General features: G+C 42.0%; 2 protein-coding genes across 2 annotated transcripts in view; one reads left to right on the top strand and one right to left on the bottom strand.

The window, feature by feature from the left end:
* Positions 1 to 1,723: 1,723 nt before the first annotated feature.
* Positions 1,724 to 15,228, bottom strand: DCAF7 (DDB1 and CUL4 associated factor 7). Its single transcript, XM_077460120.1, has 7 exons — positions 14,982 to 15,228; positions 10,599 to 10,757; positions 10,091 to 10,202; positions 9,175 to 9,293; positions 4,938 to 5,147; positions 4,592 to 4,709; positions 1,724 to 2,636 (listed from the first exon to the last, which is right to left on the bottom strand). The coding sequence occupies exons 1-7, from the start codon at positions 15,117 to 15,119 to the stop codon at positions 2,464 to 2,466; spliced, it is 1,029 nt and encodes a 342-aa protein (XP_077316246.1). The 5' UTR covers positions 15,120 to 15,228; the 3' UTR covers positions 1,724 to 2,463.
* Positions 15,229 to 15,313: 85 nt separating this feature from the next.
* LOC143935924 (uncharacterized) overlaps positions 15,314 to 17,336 on the top strand; it is a 79,271-nt gene continuing 77,248 nt past the window's right edge. Inside the window, exon 1 of the mRNA XM_077460121.1 lies at positions 15,314 to 15,464. The gene's annotated coding sequence lies outside the window, so the exon portion shown is untranslated. The remainder of the gene's footprint in view (positions 15,465 to 17,336) is intronic.

Genomic DNA, 17,336 nt, shown 5'->3' on the forward strand with positions numbered 1-17,336 from the left:
ACCACTTCGGTGCGGATGCGGTGCAATTTGAGCCATACAAAATGAATGAGCTCAAATTGCATGATTTGAACAGGAATGTGGTACAATTCCTATTGGAATCACATGCGGTTCCCCACACTGTACCAGTGTGAACATGGGCTCATTGAACAAGCTGAAGTTACAAGCTGATTGGTTACTATGCACAACTATCCCAGCTTTAGTAAATCTCCCCCAGTATAACAAATCCCGCACCACCCCTCATTGCTTTCTGCACACCTACTTTACTTTGTGGATGGCTCTGGCAGTCTTTAAACTTGGTTTTCTTTGCTTCATACCATTATTTGCTGTCGCTGAATTTGCAGCGAGACCACTTTTAATCAGGACCATATACCCCCCCCCCCCCCCCACGCTCATGCCTTCTGCCGCTTACCAGAACCGGCGGCAGCAGCGGAGGTGATCGGATCCTGTCCCCTGCTTGGCCGGCTTCCGACTGAGGGGAAGATGGCCCCCACCCGCCTTCATACCATTGCAGGGCAAAAGCGACATCAAAATGTCACTTCTGCCCATAGCTCTTAAAAAAGGGACATTTTTTCCAAATGCAATTTAATGTAAATTTAGAATCTGAGGTCTTTTTGACCCCATATCTCATATTTTAAAAAGGTCCCGTCATGCTTTTTTTTTTCCATTACAAGGGATGATTACATTCCTTGTAATAGGAATAAAAGTGCCACTTAAAAAAAAAAAAATAAAATTTATTAACTCAAAACATGCAACCTGTAGAATTTTTTTGAACGTCGCCTATGGAGATTTTTAAAGGGTAAAAGTTTGTCGCCATTCCATGAGCAGGCGCAATTTTGAAACCTGACATTTGGGTATTAATTTACTCAGTGTAACATTATATATATATATATATAAATAAATAAATAAATAAATAAAAAGGGCTAACTTTACTGTTGACTTATTTAATTCTAAAAAAAAAAAAAGTGCGCTTGTAAGACCGCTGCGCAAATACGGTGTGACAGAAAGTATTGCAACGGCCGCCATTTTATTAGCAAGTAATAAAATTAGTGTTAGGAATAAAAAAAAAAAAAAAAAAAAATTATATAATGTTTGGGGGTTCCAAGTAATTTTATAGCAAAAAAAAAAAAAAAAGATTTTAACTTAAGAAACCACAAATTTTCAGCTCAGAAGTATAAACTAGTGTTTACAGGGGTATAGAGAACAAAAAGTTTCCAGTTGTTTTGGCTCCTTTCACCTGGATTGGGCCTGGGATTACATTCATTTACATACGCCATTGGCATTCAAGAAATATCACTCACAGGCTAATACAATGCTTCTGGATCAAGAGTAACTAGCCAGTGGCCTTTAAGTTATTGTGATCTGCATGTCCTGGGACTCACCTTACCATCACAGGTGATTGAGGGCAATTTTTGGAGTAGCCCTTGCCCAATCCCCTCTCTTCCTTATTACATTTGCACCAATGGGATCCTGTCACTGGTGACAGGCTTACTAAAAAGTACTACCTACCTTTTTTCACAGGTCACTGCATTGCTCCATCACAGCAGAATGTAATTTGCCAGTAAGAGAACACGATCGAATTCAGCCAGCCAGGTAGCAAGCAAGTAACCTGTGCAAACAAGTAAGGTTTTTCGGTGCCCTGCATTACGATCTTGCTGTTGTGCAAGACTATCAGCTTTACATTGTGCCCCATCTGCCCCAGACCAGCTCAAATAAAGAACATGGATTGTAAAGATCGGGTCTTATTTATTAGAAAAACTTCAAAACAAATAAGTGTCAGTGGTGACCATAGGTGTTTTCTTACACTTCCATTTCAGAAATAAAACAGGGAACTCATTTGGTTATTGTAAGCAACAGCCATCTATCTTGCAGTCATTATAGACTAGCTCCAATACTTAGTGGCTTTTGTACTGATTTTTGCATGGACTCATGGTTGAATTTTTTTTTTTGTCATCAATAAGCAAAATATCTTTAACTGAAGCACAGTAAGTGACTGTGCACCGCCCCGGATACAGAAAGAAGGAACCACAGACATTATTGGTATACAAACACAGGGATATTAAATGCATACATAGGCATCATTGCAGGCAAAAGAAAAAAAGTTGCAAAAATGTCCTTCATTGAAATGTTACCAATAAAACACGCAAATTACAGTATGTCTAATGTATCATCTACACAGCCGAGTAAAGTAAAATACAGACTCGACAGGACTAATGTATTAATATCCATCTCCTGCTTACTAATACAGTATTTAGGACAAGTCAGATGGTGTCAGTAGATATAGAATGTAGCTAGGTGACCTCTCACGCTGGCACCTTAGCATAGCTTACTGAACAAAGTCCCAAAGTCAACACTCGGATACGTTTCCTTTCTTTAAAAGGGGACAAAGGGCACATTAAAGATGTATAAAAATCCTGGATTCTGGGATGGAATCATTGGGGGTGTATTAGGGTGGAATAAATAAAGTCAGACTCTGAGGATTTCTAAGCAGTTGTTGTAACAGATGGCGATCCAATCAGGTTGGGTGCTTGCCCACTGGACGTTGTTGATTTCCCCCTCTGCGGTGTAGGCTAGGATAGGATCTTCAATAGCCCGTGGCATTTGCTGGATGTCCCAGATCAGAGCCTGGTGATCGTCCGCTACAACAGGTAAAATAATACAGGTACGTGAATACATATTCATAAAACAAAAGAATTGTGTTTGAATGCATGTAATCAAACAGTACGATTCAGCACAAAATACAGCATTTATAAACAAAGCCCTAAGGTCCCATTCAGATCTCACATTAACAGGAACTAGCATTCCTGCTCACTGTTTTTTTAACCACATCCTGGCCACCTCACGCAGATATACTGTGGCAGAAGGGCATGCACAGGCAGATTAACAAACCTGTACGTTGCCCTTTAAGAGGCGGGTTGCAGGCTGGGAGCTCCATGAGCGTGATTGCGGTTCCCGCGGGCTTGATGTCCGCGATCGTCTCACAGAGAGGAAGACTGGGGAAATGCTAATGTAAACAAGCATCTCCCAGTTCTGCCTAATGACACTGATCACAACTCTGTTATCGGGAGCAGTGATCAGTGTTGTGTCACACAGTGTGTCCCCCCCACCACAGTTATAATCAATCCCTAGGACACATTTAACCCCCTACAGCACCACCTAGTGGTTAACCCCTTCATTGCCAGTCACATTTACACAGTAAATCAATGCATTAATTGCACTGATCGCTGTATAAAATGGGAACGGTCCCAAAAGTGTCCAATGTGTCCTCCATAATGTTGCAGTCCCAATAAAAAAAAAAAAAAAAAAGAAGAAAGAAAGAACAAAAATGCTGATCGCTTCCATTACTAGAAAAATGTTGTAGACGCTATAACTTTTGCGCAAACCAATCTATAAACGCTTATTGCGATTTTTTTTTTACCAAAAACATGTAGAAGAATACGTATCAGCCTGAAATGAGAAAAAAATTTTTTTTTTTTAAATATATTTTTGGGGGATAATTATTATAGCAAAAAGTAAAAAAAAAAAAAAAATAGCGTAAATTTTGAAAAAAATAAAAATACATTTTATTTGTTTATAGTGCAAAAAATAAAAAACAGCAGAGGTGATCAAATACCACCAAAAGAAAGCTCTATCTGTGGGGGAGAAAAAGGATGTAAATTGTTTGGGAGCCACATCACACAACTGTGCAATTGTCAGTTAAAGCGGCGCAGTGCCGAATCGTAAAAAACTATTTGGTCTTTGGGACTTGTAGTTTTGCAACAGCTGTTGGTCCGCTAATTGCATAGCCTCGATTTAGATCATTATGGTAGATATGGGTTGATCTCACCTGGTTTAGACGGATCCCCTATGTTTTAATATTTCAGGCATGAAAGTTGTATCCGCCTAGGGCGTGATCCAGTGTCTGTCAGACATTGTCCCAAGTTCTGCCACTATGAACTATATGGTCGTATGTCGGCTGAATATCCTTTCACACCGTAAATTATACATCGCTATATTATGATGAATTGGGTGAGCACACTTTCTCTATTGTAATTTTGTTTTTCTGTGATTGTTAAATGATGAACCAACTCATATTGTGATGCGATTATAATGCTGTTCATTTTAAATTTAATGATAATATAGATTCATATTGAGTTTCCCTGAAGAAGCGGAGGTACAGCTGTGCGAAACGTGTTGGACTACTTTATGCACATCTATGCTTTTGCTGCAAACAGATAGTATCTTATGTTATAGATGTGCATATATCACATGGATATGTTTGTCTGATATACATTTTTATGCTTTGTACAATAAAAGAACTTTTAAAACATAAAATTTGTTATTTGTGCTCACCTCAGTGACAATCTCACACCCCAAGTCCTATCTGTTTTTGGGTAGGGAGTGGTATCTCCCAATGATTCCCATCTTTTACTTGTACTTAACACAGGACGTAAATGTGAGACTTGTCCCTGGAACTTGTTACATTTTATGTAAGATAAAGCAAACTTATCTTTTAGTGACTGGTGAGAACAAATTCTATTATGCTCTTGAATTAGAAATCAAAGAAAGAATCAAAACAAAAACAACAAAAGAAAATCTCAGTTTATAAATTTACCAGCTGTACAGATGTGACAGGAGGAGTGTGGGGCCCAGGCAATGCCGTTCACACAAGCGCGATGGTTATTCAGTCTGGCCACAGGTGTACAGGGCACTCGTACATCCAGAATCACTACCTGTAGACAGAATAAGTCAGAGAAACCTTTCAAAAAAGCGGTGCCGCCATAGGATTATGTTTAGCTATATTGAGGCAACCAAATATATAGCTAGCAGGCCATAAAATTTTTATAATAATCCCAACAGCTATACCATATTATGTGCGCCCATGTTTCTTTTCCATATTATAAGCAAAATCTCCCTCCGTCTATAGATCAGGAGACTTTACGTAACAAGGGTCCTGTTACCTCCATCCCATCCATAGCCATGGTTGCAAGGTAGTTGGGGTCTTGCTTGTTCCAGCACAGTCTGAGCAGAGGGTGGTGTTGGGGGTCTTCATAAATAATGGTGCTGTGCTCCAGGTGACGCAAATCAAACATTCTTACAGAACCATCGGCTCCTACAGAAGCAAACATATCTCGGCCCCCTCCGGCTCGGCTAAACGCAATGTCATACACCTGCAATGTAGGAGACAAAGTGGTCTTTATTTACATAACTGGGCACAAAGGCAAACTCGTATAAGGCAGTAAAAAGCAACTGGGCACAACTCTTCCTAAGTATTGTCAAAAAAACGTTACCCTGTGACACTGCGCTATCCAACTAAAAAAAGCTGCCATCACAATCACAAGGATATAAAACAGTGAATCATTGACAAATATTAAATCATAGTGTAGCGCTAAAAAAACAAACAAAACAAAAATGGCCTAATACATGACGATATGTGATCATAAAATATTTAACCAGTCACAAAACTCATATAATGTGCAAAGAATACACCTTAGGTGTATAATTCATAAGTGTATATAATAAAAAAAGTCCAAAGAAAAAATAATAAGAGTCTCTATATAAATGTTGATCCAATCCAAACGTGAGATAAGGGTCACCATCCACCTTCCTTAAATGGGATTAACATGCAGACACCATGTGGTATTCCCGTCACCTTTTAAGATAAAGGCTTACCAGATGTAATAGATCCTACACGAATATATATTCGGAGGATCACACAGGCTTGTGTACTCGTATAAGAGATTTCAGACGTAAATTATCCAGGGAATTAGCGAATCAAACTAGATGTCTCGGCTAGTGGACTCCTGCTGTAGCACTGTTTTTATTGATTAAGCGCTTGATTCTTTGGTTACATGTAAGTTTATTACTTTTTTATTAAAATTTTTTTTCTTAAACGGAATTACACTATTGTAGCCCCTATTTTCTCTTTATATGGGTTCAATACTATTTGAGTTGGATTTTACTGCTGAGGATTTGTCAACTAGCCGAGACATCTAGTTTGATTCGCTACTTCCCTGGATAATTTACGTCTGAAATCTCTTATACGAGTACACAAGCCTGTGTGATCCTCCGAATATATATTCGTGTAGGATCTATTACATCTGGTAAGCCTTTATCTTAAAAGGTGACGGGAATACCACATGGTGTCTGCATGTTAATCTCATTTAAGGAAGGTGGATGGTGACCCTTATCTCACGTTTGGATTGGATCAACATTTATATAGAGACTCTTATTATTTTTTCTTTGGACTTTTTTTATTATATACACTTATGAATTATACACCTAAGGTGTATTCTTTGCACATTATATGAGTTTTGTGACTGGTTAAATATTTTATGATCACATATCGTCATGTATTAGGCCATTTTTGTTTTGTTTGTTTTTTTAGCGCTACACTATGATTTAATATTCTTCCTAAGTATTGGCATTTCAGTAAATCACAGGCGTTTTTTATTGGGCTGTTAAATCTAGGTTATCAGAGTGAGCAATGACTGATTCAGAGGAAGTGTTTAAATGGCCTGGATGCCTACAAGGAACAGCATTCATTTGGGTAGCAATTCATCTTCATGAAGCTATAAAACAATATGCCGATCTCCAGTGAATCGGCAAAAATGTTTTTTTCACCTAATAAAGCAAAATTTTTAACCTTTTTTTCCCCCCATGAAAAAGATGTTGTCTGGTGCTCTGTGCTCGCATGGCTGAGTTAAGCTTCGTACACATGATCGGATTGTTGCCCAATAAAACCGTGGAATTTTGTCTGAAGGGTGTTGGCCCAATCATGTCTTGCATACACGGTCAAACAATTGTTGGCCAATAATTACGAACATAGTGATGTACCATGTGGTTTCTCAGCTCTTTAGCACCACCCTTTGGGCTCCTTCTGCTAATTTTGTGCTAGTAGAAGTTTTGCGAGTGTTGATTCGTGCTTTTCAGTTAGTTTCTGAACGGCCGTTCGTCAACCAGACATGTTGCAGAATCGGAGGAGATAACGTGTTATTGGCCTTGGAATTATTGCTTTGACATAATTTTTTGGGTTGAATAATGATTTGATTTGATAGATTTTCTATATTTTTGGATGCATAGAATGCACTTTTTGGTTGTGTTCTATTGGCAGATAGCATGTCTAATTTTTTTTTTTTTTTTTTTTTAATGCACAATAAAAAAAAAATAAAAAAAAAAATTGTGGAGAACACTACTTGGCTATGTGTTTTACTTCAAATGACAGTTTCAACTCCATCAGTATCACCAGCAAAGCAGCTTCATTATTATCCCATTAAAGAAGAAGAGAATGTGCGTTGCATTTGGAGATTTCATAATTTTCCACGTCACGAATGTTAATTCTCCATTACGAACGCTAGTTTACAAGACCAAACCGCCTCTGACTCGTCCTTGCTTTCAAGCATGCGTGTTTGTACTTTGGACTTTTGTACACACGCTCAGAAAATCCGATAACATACATTTGTCCATGGAAAATTTGAAAACATGCTAGCCATTAGTTGGCGGAAAGTCCGACAAAGCATACACATGGTTGGATTTACCAACAACAGCCTGTCATCGAGCATTTCCCCATCGGAAAGTCCGATCGTGTGTACCCGGCTTAACAGCCGCAACAGGACTATGAAAATGTCTAACTGATGGTAAATCTATCTCTGCAACATCAATTGGACTTTGAAGTGTAACTTTGTGCAAAATTGCTATAAACCCCATGTCCATCACATCTTTGCAGTTAATCAGGCACCTCAGATGCATTCCAGTGGTGCTTTAAACTGCCCTGATCTGGTCAGTGGTTGTGTTGTAGTTTGTGAAGTTCTAGCATTCTCTGCAAAGTCACACACACTGGCTGTAGACTATGATGGCCATAACTTGTAAAGTGGGAATGAGCATTATCCACCATGCCTATTGTTGGACTATGTAAGGCTCTACATAGAGTGCTGCTTACAGGACCAAAATCAGTAACTAGCACTTAATACCACTGAAGCCGACCAATATTGCCCATAGGAGGTGTCAGAAATGACCCCTTTATCACCAGTGATGCTGATAACTTTGCTTCCTTTTTTTTTTTTTTTAAGTCATATATGGCAAAGCTAACCTGAATCAGCTTTAATTCACGGTCACAAATCTAAACTCGCAGCTTTCAACAAAACACAATTAAGTCTGTGATATACTTACAAATAAATGACCTGCAAGGTTTGTGCTCCACATCAGCATACTGCCCTCGTGTATAGCCAGAGGTGGTAACACACCTTCATACACACTATCAGATTTTCTGCAGATTTTTTTCCTTCAGATTTATCAAAACCATATAATATGAGGTCAAACCTTAGGAGTTTCAATCTGTATGCAATCAGGCAGGCCCTTGTATTACATGGTTTTGGTAAATCTGAAGGCAAAAAAAATTAAAAATAAAATAAAAATCTGCTGAAAATCTGATAATGTGTATGGGGCTTTAAGCTGCCATACATGGTTAGAATCTTGGCCAGTTCAGCAGGAACAGGCCAAGATTTAAACAGTTAATGGGCAGGCGGAATGTACCAAGTTAATCGATCAATCAACTTGAATACAACCAGCCTGATGGATTCTCTTATGATTATCACTAGTGGCTGTATAGCCGCTAGCAATAATCACGGTCTTCTCCTGGTGGGGTCGGCTTCCCACACCCACCCCCGGGAGAAGACAATGGCTTGGCAGGCGGGATTTCCCTGTCAACGCTCGTCTGTAAATCGTGCAAATTTTTAATCTGCTGTTTAGGGCTGTAAACTCCAGGGCCATTTATCTGATCTAGCCTAACGAGTCACCGATCTGGACCAAGCATGCATAAGAGCTATGCAAACCTCAATTGCTGCATGCTTTTCCAGGTCACCAGCTCTTTAGGTAGCTAAGCCAGAGCAGGATAGACACTCCAGAGAATACGACTTTTAAAACTATAGCTCTAGCTGCTCTAATATTTCTGTCTCCACAAACTCACGTTCACTTACCAATACTTGTCAAATCACTTTAATTTTTGTAACACCAATGCTCAGAATTAATAGGAAACCACAAACTGAAGAACTCAATGGATAAACCAGAACAAAAAAAAAAAAAAAAAAAGTGATGTTTCATATGTCAAAGAAAAGTGACATACATAAAATACTGTATAAACAACCCCAACAGATGAGACCACTCGTACATACCATCGCACAGGGCATATATTTGACTCACCTCTTTGTCATGAGCAATTAATTGTGTTTTCACATGACCAGACACTAAGTTGACCCTTCCCAGTACCTGACCGGTCTCCAGACCCCAGATGGTGCAAGTTGTGTCAATGCTGGAAGTTCCTGATGAAAGCAAAAAGGGGAAGAATTACTCTGACAGACTCCCAAGAAATTTGCCCTCCAACATAATAAGTTAAAAGCAAAAACTGCATATGACAGCAGTTTGGGTTTCCAGACCTTCCCAATACAGAGTTTATTTACTGACCTACTGAAAAAGAAACTAGAGTTTTAAAAAGTCCCTGTTTTACCACTTTCTCAGTGTTTTCCTGTCCTGGTGCCCTAGGTTGTGGAGCAGATTCTGCATCAGAGAGGTATTTAGCACAAGAGTGTGTACGAGAGCCTTGGCTCTCTGGGGACTAACTCCTCATTGGCTGAGGCAGCAGCAGGAGCCACTGGCTCCCAATACTGTCGCTCACAAAATGAGCCAACGAGGAGAGAGAGGGCGGGACAAAGCCTCTGCGTGTGAACAGACACACAGAGCAGCAGCTTGGGAACGAGCTGGCTTGGGTCCCCCCAAGGCAAGCTGCTTGCTCTGGGGGCACTCGCCAGGAGGGAGAGGCCAGAAGCACTGATGGGGGACCCGAGAAGAGGATCGGGGCTGCTCTATGCAAAACCTACACAGAGCAGGTAAGTATAACATTTTTAAATATCACTTGAAGACCTACCAGGAGTCATGAACAAGTCAAAAACAAGTTAAAAAGGGGGGGGGGGGGGATGTGTTGGGGGTCAGGGAATGAGAGCGGAAACTTTCTCTCAAAAGCCCAGGGAACTTCAGTATCACTATAGCAGGATAATTTCATTGCTCTACTACACAATAAATCCTTCAGTTTGGATGTTGGCGACAATTCGAGAACACGTACCCAGCAAGTTAGGATCTACTTCATTCCAATCAAAGGAGGTGAGGGGAGCACAGAAGTCAGAGTTTTTGTTATTATTCAGAAGACACTCTAGACGGGTCTCTGTCTCACCAACCTGTACAGAAAGGAACAAAAAAGGTCAAAAGCATACAATGTTAGTTGATCAACAAGTAAAGCCTGGTACAAACGGGCCGAATATCCAGCATTTTGGCCCCTGTGTACGGCAGCCTGTCTGACAGAAGTCAGCTAAACTTCCAGCTTTAGTAGAATGGGCATGCCAGAAAAACATTTGTCAATCAGCATCTGATTAGCGCTTGCAGCCAATGGCTGAGAGGGCTGATCCAAGCGTGCTGTCGGAGGGGGAGGTCCCCCTGTCAGGACACAATAGCTCAGAGGGAAAATTGCTGTACTAACATTGCATAGTTAGTGCAGAGACCTCCTTGCGAGCTTCTCAGTAGTGTGTACTAGGCAAAAGTGCCTGTGATGTTGGATTCAAATGACATTTACTCACCCTCCAGACACGAAGATAGTCCCCGCTTGTTGCCAGTAAGTCTGGGTACACCCCTTTGGTGTCAGGAATCCACATAAGCTTTGTTGTGGGATATGGATGATCAAAAGTGTTCCTGCAGATAAACTCGGAGCTTTCCTCATCCAGACCAACCAGCTGAACCTAAACAAAGACCACTGCTGTTAGATTACGTTCAAGTATTTCCTCAAGAATCAACCAAAAACAATGAAGATAATCAGGTTATGCCAATAGTATATCAATTCAGTAAGTATTATGGACACATTACAAGAAGAAGACCACCTAAAACCATCTGGGCCCTCTCTTAATTCCAGGGTACTAGAGCTGCACGATTCTGGCAAAAAGGTGAACCACGATTTGTTTGCTTAGAATAAAAAAAGATCACGATTCTCACGGTGTAAAATCTTTCACATTATACAAAAAAAAAAATTGCAACAACCACCAATTTTATTCTCTTGGGTCTTTACAAAAAAAATAAAAAATCTATATAAATGTTTGGGGGTTCCAAGTCATTTTCTAGAGAAAAAAAAAAAAGGAAGAGGGAAAAAAAAAATGCGATAACAATTCTTAACGATTAATCGTGCAGCTCTACAGGGTACCAAGTGAAATCCTGGACTTTGACTTGTTCTTTCTGTCCCAAATTCAATCCCAGGCCAAATTTTGTCTCATTTACCTCTGTACCCCCATTTTCAACCAATGAAACTATCAAGCTACTAATTTATTCTCATCTCTTACCTTGACTTTTGCAACTCCCTCCTCCATTGCCTACCTCTACATAGGCTACCCCCCCCCCCCCCCCTCGATCTACCATAAATGCTACTGCCAGACTCATCTATCTTACCAACTGTTTAGTGCCTGCTGCCTCTCTCTGCCAATCCCTAACACTGGCTTCCGCTCATATTACTTCCTTAACCACTTGCCGCCAAATCCTGTATCTGGTACATAAGTTGAGTAGTGGTTGTACCAGGATGATGCCCCAGTACAGTTTCTTAGAGCCGATGGTCGGCTCTCTTATACCAGCAACTGGAGTGGCTAACCAGTCACTCAGTTGTTATTACAAGCAGCGGGAGGGGATGTCCTCCGGCTTGCTCAGGATCTCTCGTCCCACCAGGTGACCCAAGCTACAAACCAGCAGGTTCACTAGGCTAGTTGGAGACCCGAAGAAATCCGGAATCGGCTTTGATCGGGTCGCCACTATGGTAATCAGAAAACAATGGCATGACATCAGTTGCAGTTTAATTTAAGCAACAGTGTAAAAAAGTTTTTTTCTAAAGTGCCACTGTCGGTAGCGTTCAATGGCGAATGGCAATGGCGAATGCGTGTGTTGGTCACACACACACACACAGCGATTGTCCCACATGTGAGGTGTCGCCGCAAACATCAGATCATGGGCAGTAATTATAGCACTAGCCCTCCTCTGTATATCTTAAGTGGTAGCCTGTAAAAACGTTTAAAGCGTCGCCTACGGATAGTAAAATTTATGTGGTTTGTTGCCTGCGTGCGCAATTTTAAAGTGTAACATGTTTGGTATTTACTCGGCGTGACTTTTTTTTTTAATACAATATAAAAGATATATAAATCAGGTTGTGTGTGTTTTTTTTGTTTTGTTTTTCACAAACATTGCATTTGAAAAGCCACTGCGTAAACACTGTGTGACATGAAAAAAATAAAATAAAAAAAGCCACCAATTTATTCTGTAGCTAAAAAATAAATATATACATTTAAAAGGGGTGACCGTCCCCTTTATGGATCCTGAGGCAGCCCCCTGATGAAGTCACGTGATGAACATGCGTTGGGACTATCTGCCACCGGAAGTGAAGCTAATCGAGCTCGCCGCTCGGTTTTCCTTTTGTTTATGTGAGTACCTGTCTTTGTTTTTAATACAATAAATGCTGTTGAAATACTTCACTATGGGGCATACCTCCGCTCTTTAAATCCATACTTATATACAAGTATGGATTTAAAGAGCGGAGGTATGCCCCATAGTGAAGTATTTCAACAGCATTTATTGTATTAAAAACAAAGACAGGTACTCACATAAACAAAAGGAAAACCGAGCGGCGAGCTCGATTAGCTTCACTTCCGGTGGCAGATAGTCCCAACGCATGTTCATCACGTGACTTCATCAGGGGGCTGCCTCAGTAGGATCCATAAAGGGGACGATCACCCCTTTTATATATATATATATATATATATATATATATATATATATATATATATATATATATATATATATATATATATATATATATATATATATATATATATATATATATATATATATTTTTTTTTTTTTTATTCTGGCGAGACCCTCCCTCCTGGACACCCTAAAAAAAAGGGGGCGTACACACGCTGGGAATAGGCAGGATAGGAACGCCAGCGAGGACCTGGGCTGCCTCAGTAGGATCCTTAAAAGGGGACGGTCACCAAGGACCACAAAGTTATACAAGTCTATGCTGTTACCTTACAGCAGTAAGGTAAGGGGACACCCATATAATTACCACGAAAGGACCGCACAGGATATCCACCACTTGCAGCACTTTTACACTGAATTTTGTGTATAAACACCAGCACTTTATTCTTTGGATTCAAAGTACCTCCACATTGTGCACCTTAGGATTTTTTTTTTTTTTTTACGAATGGGAATATTTATGGACATTTAATTATATACATTTTTTTGCCTGATGCATTTCTACTTTGTTTTGTATATCTGTGATTGCACGTTGAGACGCCGGCACCTTATCATTTTGTTCTAGCACGTGGGTTCACCATCACCAATATTTATTGCTACACCTGCACTGGATTTTAGCACACACACTACGTATACGGAAACAGATATTTTTTTTTTTTTATTTATGTTTTTATGCTGGTCATGTTTTTAAAAAAGTACTTTATTATTATAATTGATACCATCTTTGAATTTTAAATATTCACCTGTGCTATTATATTACCTAAAATATTTCTGTCTACTACTAGTGGAGCTATTGCCATTAGCTACCTCATTCTTTCTAGTGTGATCCGATTTTAGTTCTTCTGTACAGCGCACCACTATCTACATATCTTTTCTATAAAACAAAAATGATTTTCACATGTAAACAAAAAAGGTGCCAGAAATGCCTCATCTTCGAGTGGTTATAGCAGACCTTCAGTAACATTACAAGTCTACATAAATCCCTGACACATATACAGTAACAGCAATTTCCAATAAGGCTGCACCTTCCATTAAAGTCAGTCCCTGAACTTCATTCAAGTGACTTGCTTAGAGCAGTCCATTTCCACCTTTTCACCCCAGAGGAACCCTTGTAGTAATTCTCATGTCTCAAGAAACCTCTGATGAAATGAATGTGTCAGGGCAAAGAACGCCCCTCGCGCTGGCGATCCGCGGGAAGAACGCCCCTTACATTGGTGATCAGAGTGTCACCAGTGTTTACGGGCAGATAAGTTTGCCAAGTGTCGTAGGACTTGAAAAAATATAGACACCAATAGATAGGAGGTTGCTCAATCACAGCTTAAGGAACCCCTAGCAACCACTGGAGGAACCCTGGTTGAGGATGGCTGGCTCAGACTGATGATGTCACCTGGTGATCATTCAGACTATACATTGTAATTATGTAACAAGTTACAAAGTGAGAGGCAGGGGGCTGATTCACATACAACGTATAAACAAAATGATTTCTTGCTAGACATTGCTATGGCAAACAAGCACTTTTCTCTGCCATGGCGGCACACCCAGCGCTTCAGCAGGGAATCGTTTTCTGTCTGCTGGTAGTAATGAAGACGATGGTGTGGCAGGCGGTGGGGCGTTCTTACAGCGTGGCGGGACGGCGGGCGTTCTTACAGCATGGCGTTCTTACAGTGTGGCGGGGCCTTCTTACAGCGCGACGGGAAGGCGGGGCGTTCTTACAGCGTGGCAGCCTTACAGCAGGGCGTTCTTACAGCGGGGCGGGGGGGCGTTCTTACAGCATGGCAGCCTTACAGCATGGCGGCCTTACAGCGGGGCGGGGGGGCGTTCTTACAGCATGGCGGCCTTACAGCGGGGCGGGGGGGCGTTCTTACAGCATGGCGGCCTTACAGCGGGGCGTTCTTTCTCTGTGCTGGGTGTTGATATTTGGGGGATGGGCTCAGGAGATGCCCTTAATAAAGATGGCAGTGCGGAGTGCATCCCCTGGAATACAATAACAGGCAGACATACCTGGAGAGAGAGGAGTACCTAGTGTACAGTAAGTGGCCATTTATATCATTGTGTGATCTGGGCCTTCCCTGTATGGGGTTGTCAGTATCAGAGCCCCTCCATGGAATCCTCGCCAATCTTCGGGGGTCCCATACACAGATCAATACACAGCCCCCCCTCCCCATCACCATGGTTACCTTATTATTGTATTCCTCCACAAAACTGCCCAGAGCCAATCGGAACCTTTTGTCCGGCCTCACACTCCAATTCATGGCGTACACGGTCCATGGCGCCTCGTACTTGTAGATCTCCTTCCGTTTCCCGTGCAGGGACATGGCCGATACCGATACCGTAACACAAACACCGAGCCGTCCTGGGGATACCACCGCGCATGCGCAAACACGCCGACGGCCACAGCTGCACAGCTTTAGAGCTCGGCCCAATCACCAGCGAGGGGAATGTCTACCATCACAAACATGGATACAACGCGGATTGGCTACATGGGAACTTCGCCGCGCTCTCATGTGACGTACCGTTTTGTGCGCGGGTGAAGTGCGTTCCAAGCCTCGTTTTTGTGTTGCGAGAAAAAGAGGCGGGAACGGTGCCTGAACGTCGTCTGGGCGGAGATAGTAACCACAGCTAGGGGCTTATTAGTTGTCCCCACAGTGGGGTCTACTAAGGTATTATTATTATTATTACAGAATTATATAACGTGGTGCTATTTCATAAAAGGGCGTGTTTGTGTGTGTTTCTTGTCAGTAGAGCAGCCAACTGAAATGAATGAAGCTCCAGCGGTGAGAATGGAGCCCCCAGTGATATCAATGTGAGGTAGTAATACATAGGTGCCAACATTGTAAAAAAAAAAATTTCTGGAAACTTATTGTTATAATTAGGGGGTGGGGCATGTGTTTGTAGGCGTGGCATAGGAAAAAACAAAAATGTTGTGCTTAGCGTGCTGCGACGTAAAATGGTCGCGTTTACGTGAAATAGTGGGCGCAGCTCAAATGAGGCGTGGCTAGAGTCTGAGATGAATGAGGGATGGAGCGGGAAGGAGGGAAAGGGATGGAGGGACAGCAGGCCCAGATCCTACACAACAATAGAAATATGTGTATTCTACAAAGTTTAACAATCAGTAGATAAAGATATTCCAAGCACCTGGTGTTAGCACTTCAATCATCCCGGCACCATGGTTGTTATGGTGTCAGGATGATTGAAGTGCATTATTTCTATTATTACATTGTAATATAGAATGAAATCATTCAACTCACCATAATGCAGAATCAGTGGGAGCCCTCAGCGTGTCGCCTGCCACAGCAGAGTCCGTCCTTGCATCAGATGCCCCCAGCAGAGTCCATCCGTGCATCAGGTGCCCCCAGCAGAGTCCATCCTTGCATCAGGTGCCCCCAGCAGAGTCCATCCTTGCATCAGATGCCCCCAGCAGAGTCCATCCTTGCGTCAGGTTCCCCCAGCAGAGTCCATACTTGCATCAGGTGTCCCCAGCAGAGTCCATCCATGCATCAGGTGCCCCCAGCAGAGTCCATCCTTGCATCAGGTGCTCCCAGCAGAGTCAGTCCTTACACCAGTGTTCCCAGCCTCAGTTCTTACATCAGTGTCCCAGGCAGAGCCATAGTTACCCCCCCGTACATAGTTACCCTTTTCCTCATAGTTACCCCCCTCTACATAGTAACCCCCGTGCATTGTTACCCCCCGTACATAGTATCCTCCCCCCTGTGTGTAGTGCATAGTTTCTCCCCCCGTGCATAGTTAACCCCCCTGTACATAGTAATCCCCACCTGTACATAGTAACCCCCCGTACATAGTTAACCTCCCCTCCTGTACATAGTTAACCCCCCCTCCTGTACATAGTTAACCCCCCCTCCTGTACATAGTTAACCCCCCCTCCTGTACATAGTTAACTCCCCCTCCTGTACATAGTTAACCCTCCCTCCTGTACATTACAGTTACATAGCTGCCTGGGCAGTGGGCACCTTTACACTGAGAGGGACGAGAGAGTAGAAGAAACTCCACGAGCGGCCGGCGCCGTGTTTTCAGTGGAAAGGGGAGGGGCCGATCTGTGCAGCTAACTCTAGCTTCAGTATTGTGAAGAGAGAAGCCGATTCATTGGCTACATGGATTGAGCCCCCTCCCCTCTCCACTGAACACAAGGGGAATGATCTAGTGGCGGCGCAGCGGCCATTTTGTTGGAGCCAGCTGCTGCAAAAGAAAACATTCCCAATTTCCCTGGACAAAAAAGGCAAAATCCTGAATCGGGACGGCCTCCGATCGGGACGAGGGTACCAAAATCGGGATCGCACAAAATATTACAGCGCACACATGCAAAAAAGGCATTTACCTCCAGCAAAGTTTATTTAAAACACCTAGACATTTTCAAAAAACATTATCAAAAAATACGGGGATTTGGTCACACCATATCGCTATATGGTGCTTAAGCCCACTTACTGCGACAAAGTACCCCATGATTAGTGAGTCCTACACTAAACCATGGGAGCCATACACTCCTCTTTGTCGCAGTAAGTGGGCTTAAGCACCAT

Source organism: Lithobates pipiens, unplaced genomic scaffold, assembly GCF_037356315.1.
Source record: "Lithobates pipiens isolate NorthernLeopardFrog02 unplaced genomic scaffold, aLitPip1_a1.2 Scaffold_28, whole genome shotgun sequence".
Taxonomy (NCBI): domain Eukaryota; kingdom Metazoa; phylum Chordata; class Amphibia; order Anura; family Ranidae; genus Lithobates; species Lithobates pipiens.

Excerpts from the sequence above, each read along its gene's own strand:
- DCAF7 (XM_077460120.1), bottom strand. The coding sequence starts at position 15,119 with ATGTCCCTGCACGGGAAACGGAAGGAGATCTACAAGTACGAGGCGCCA. Across the intron at positions 10,203-10,598 it reads ACTATCTTCGTGTCTGGAGG|GTTGGTGAGACAGAGACCCG; the intron begins GTGAGTAAATGT and ends CTTTCTGTACAG. Across the intron at positions 9,294-10,090 it reads AGTAGATCCTAACTTGCTGG|GAACTTCCAGCATTGACACA; the intron begins GTACGTGTTCTC and ends TGCTTTCATCAG.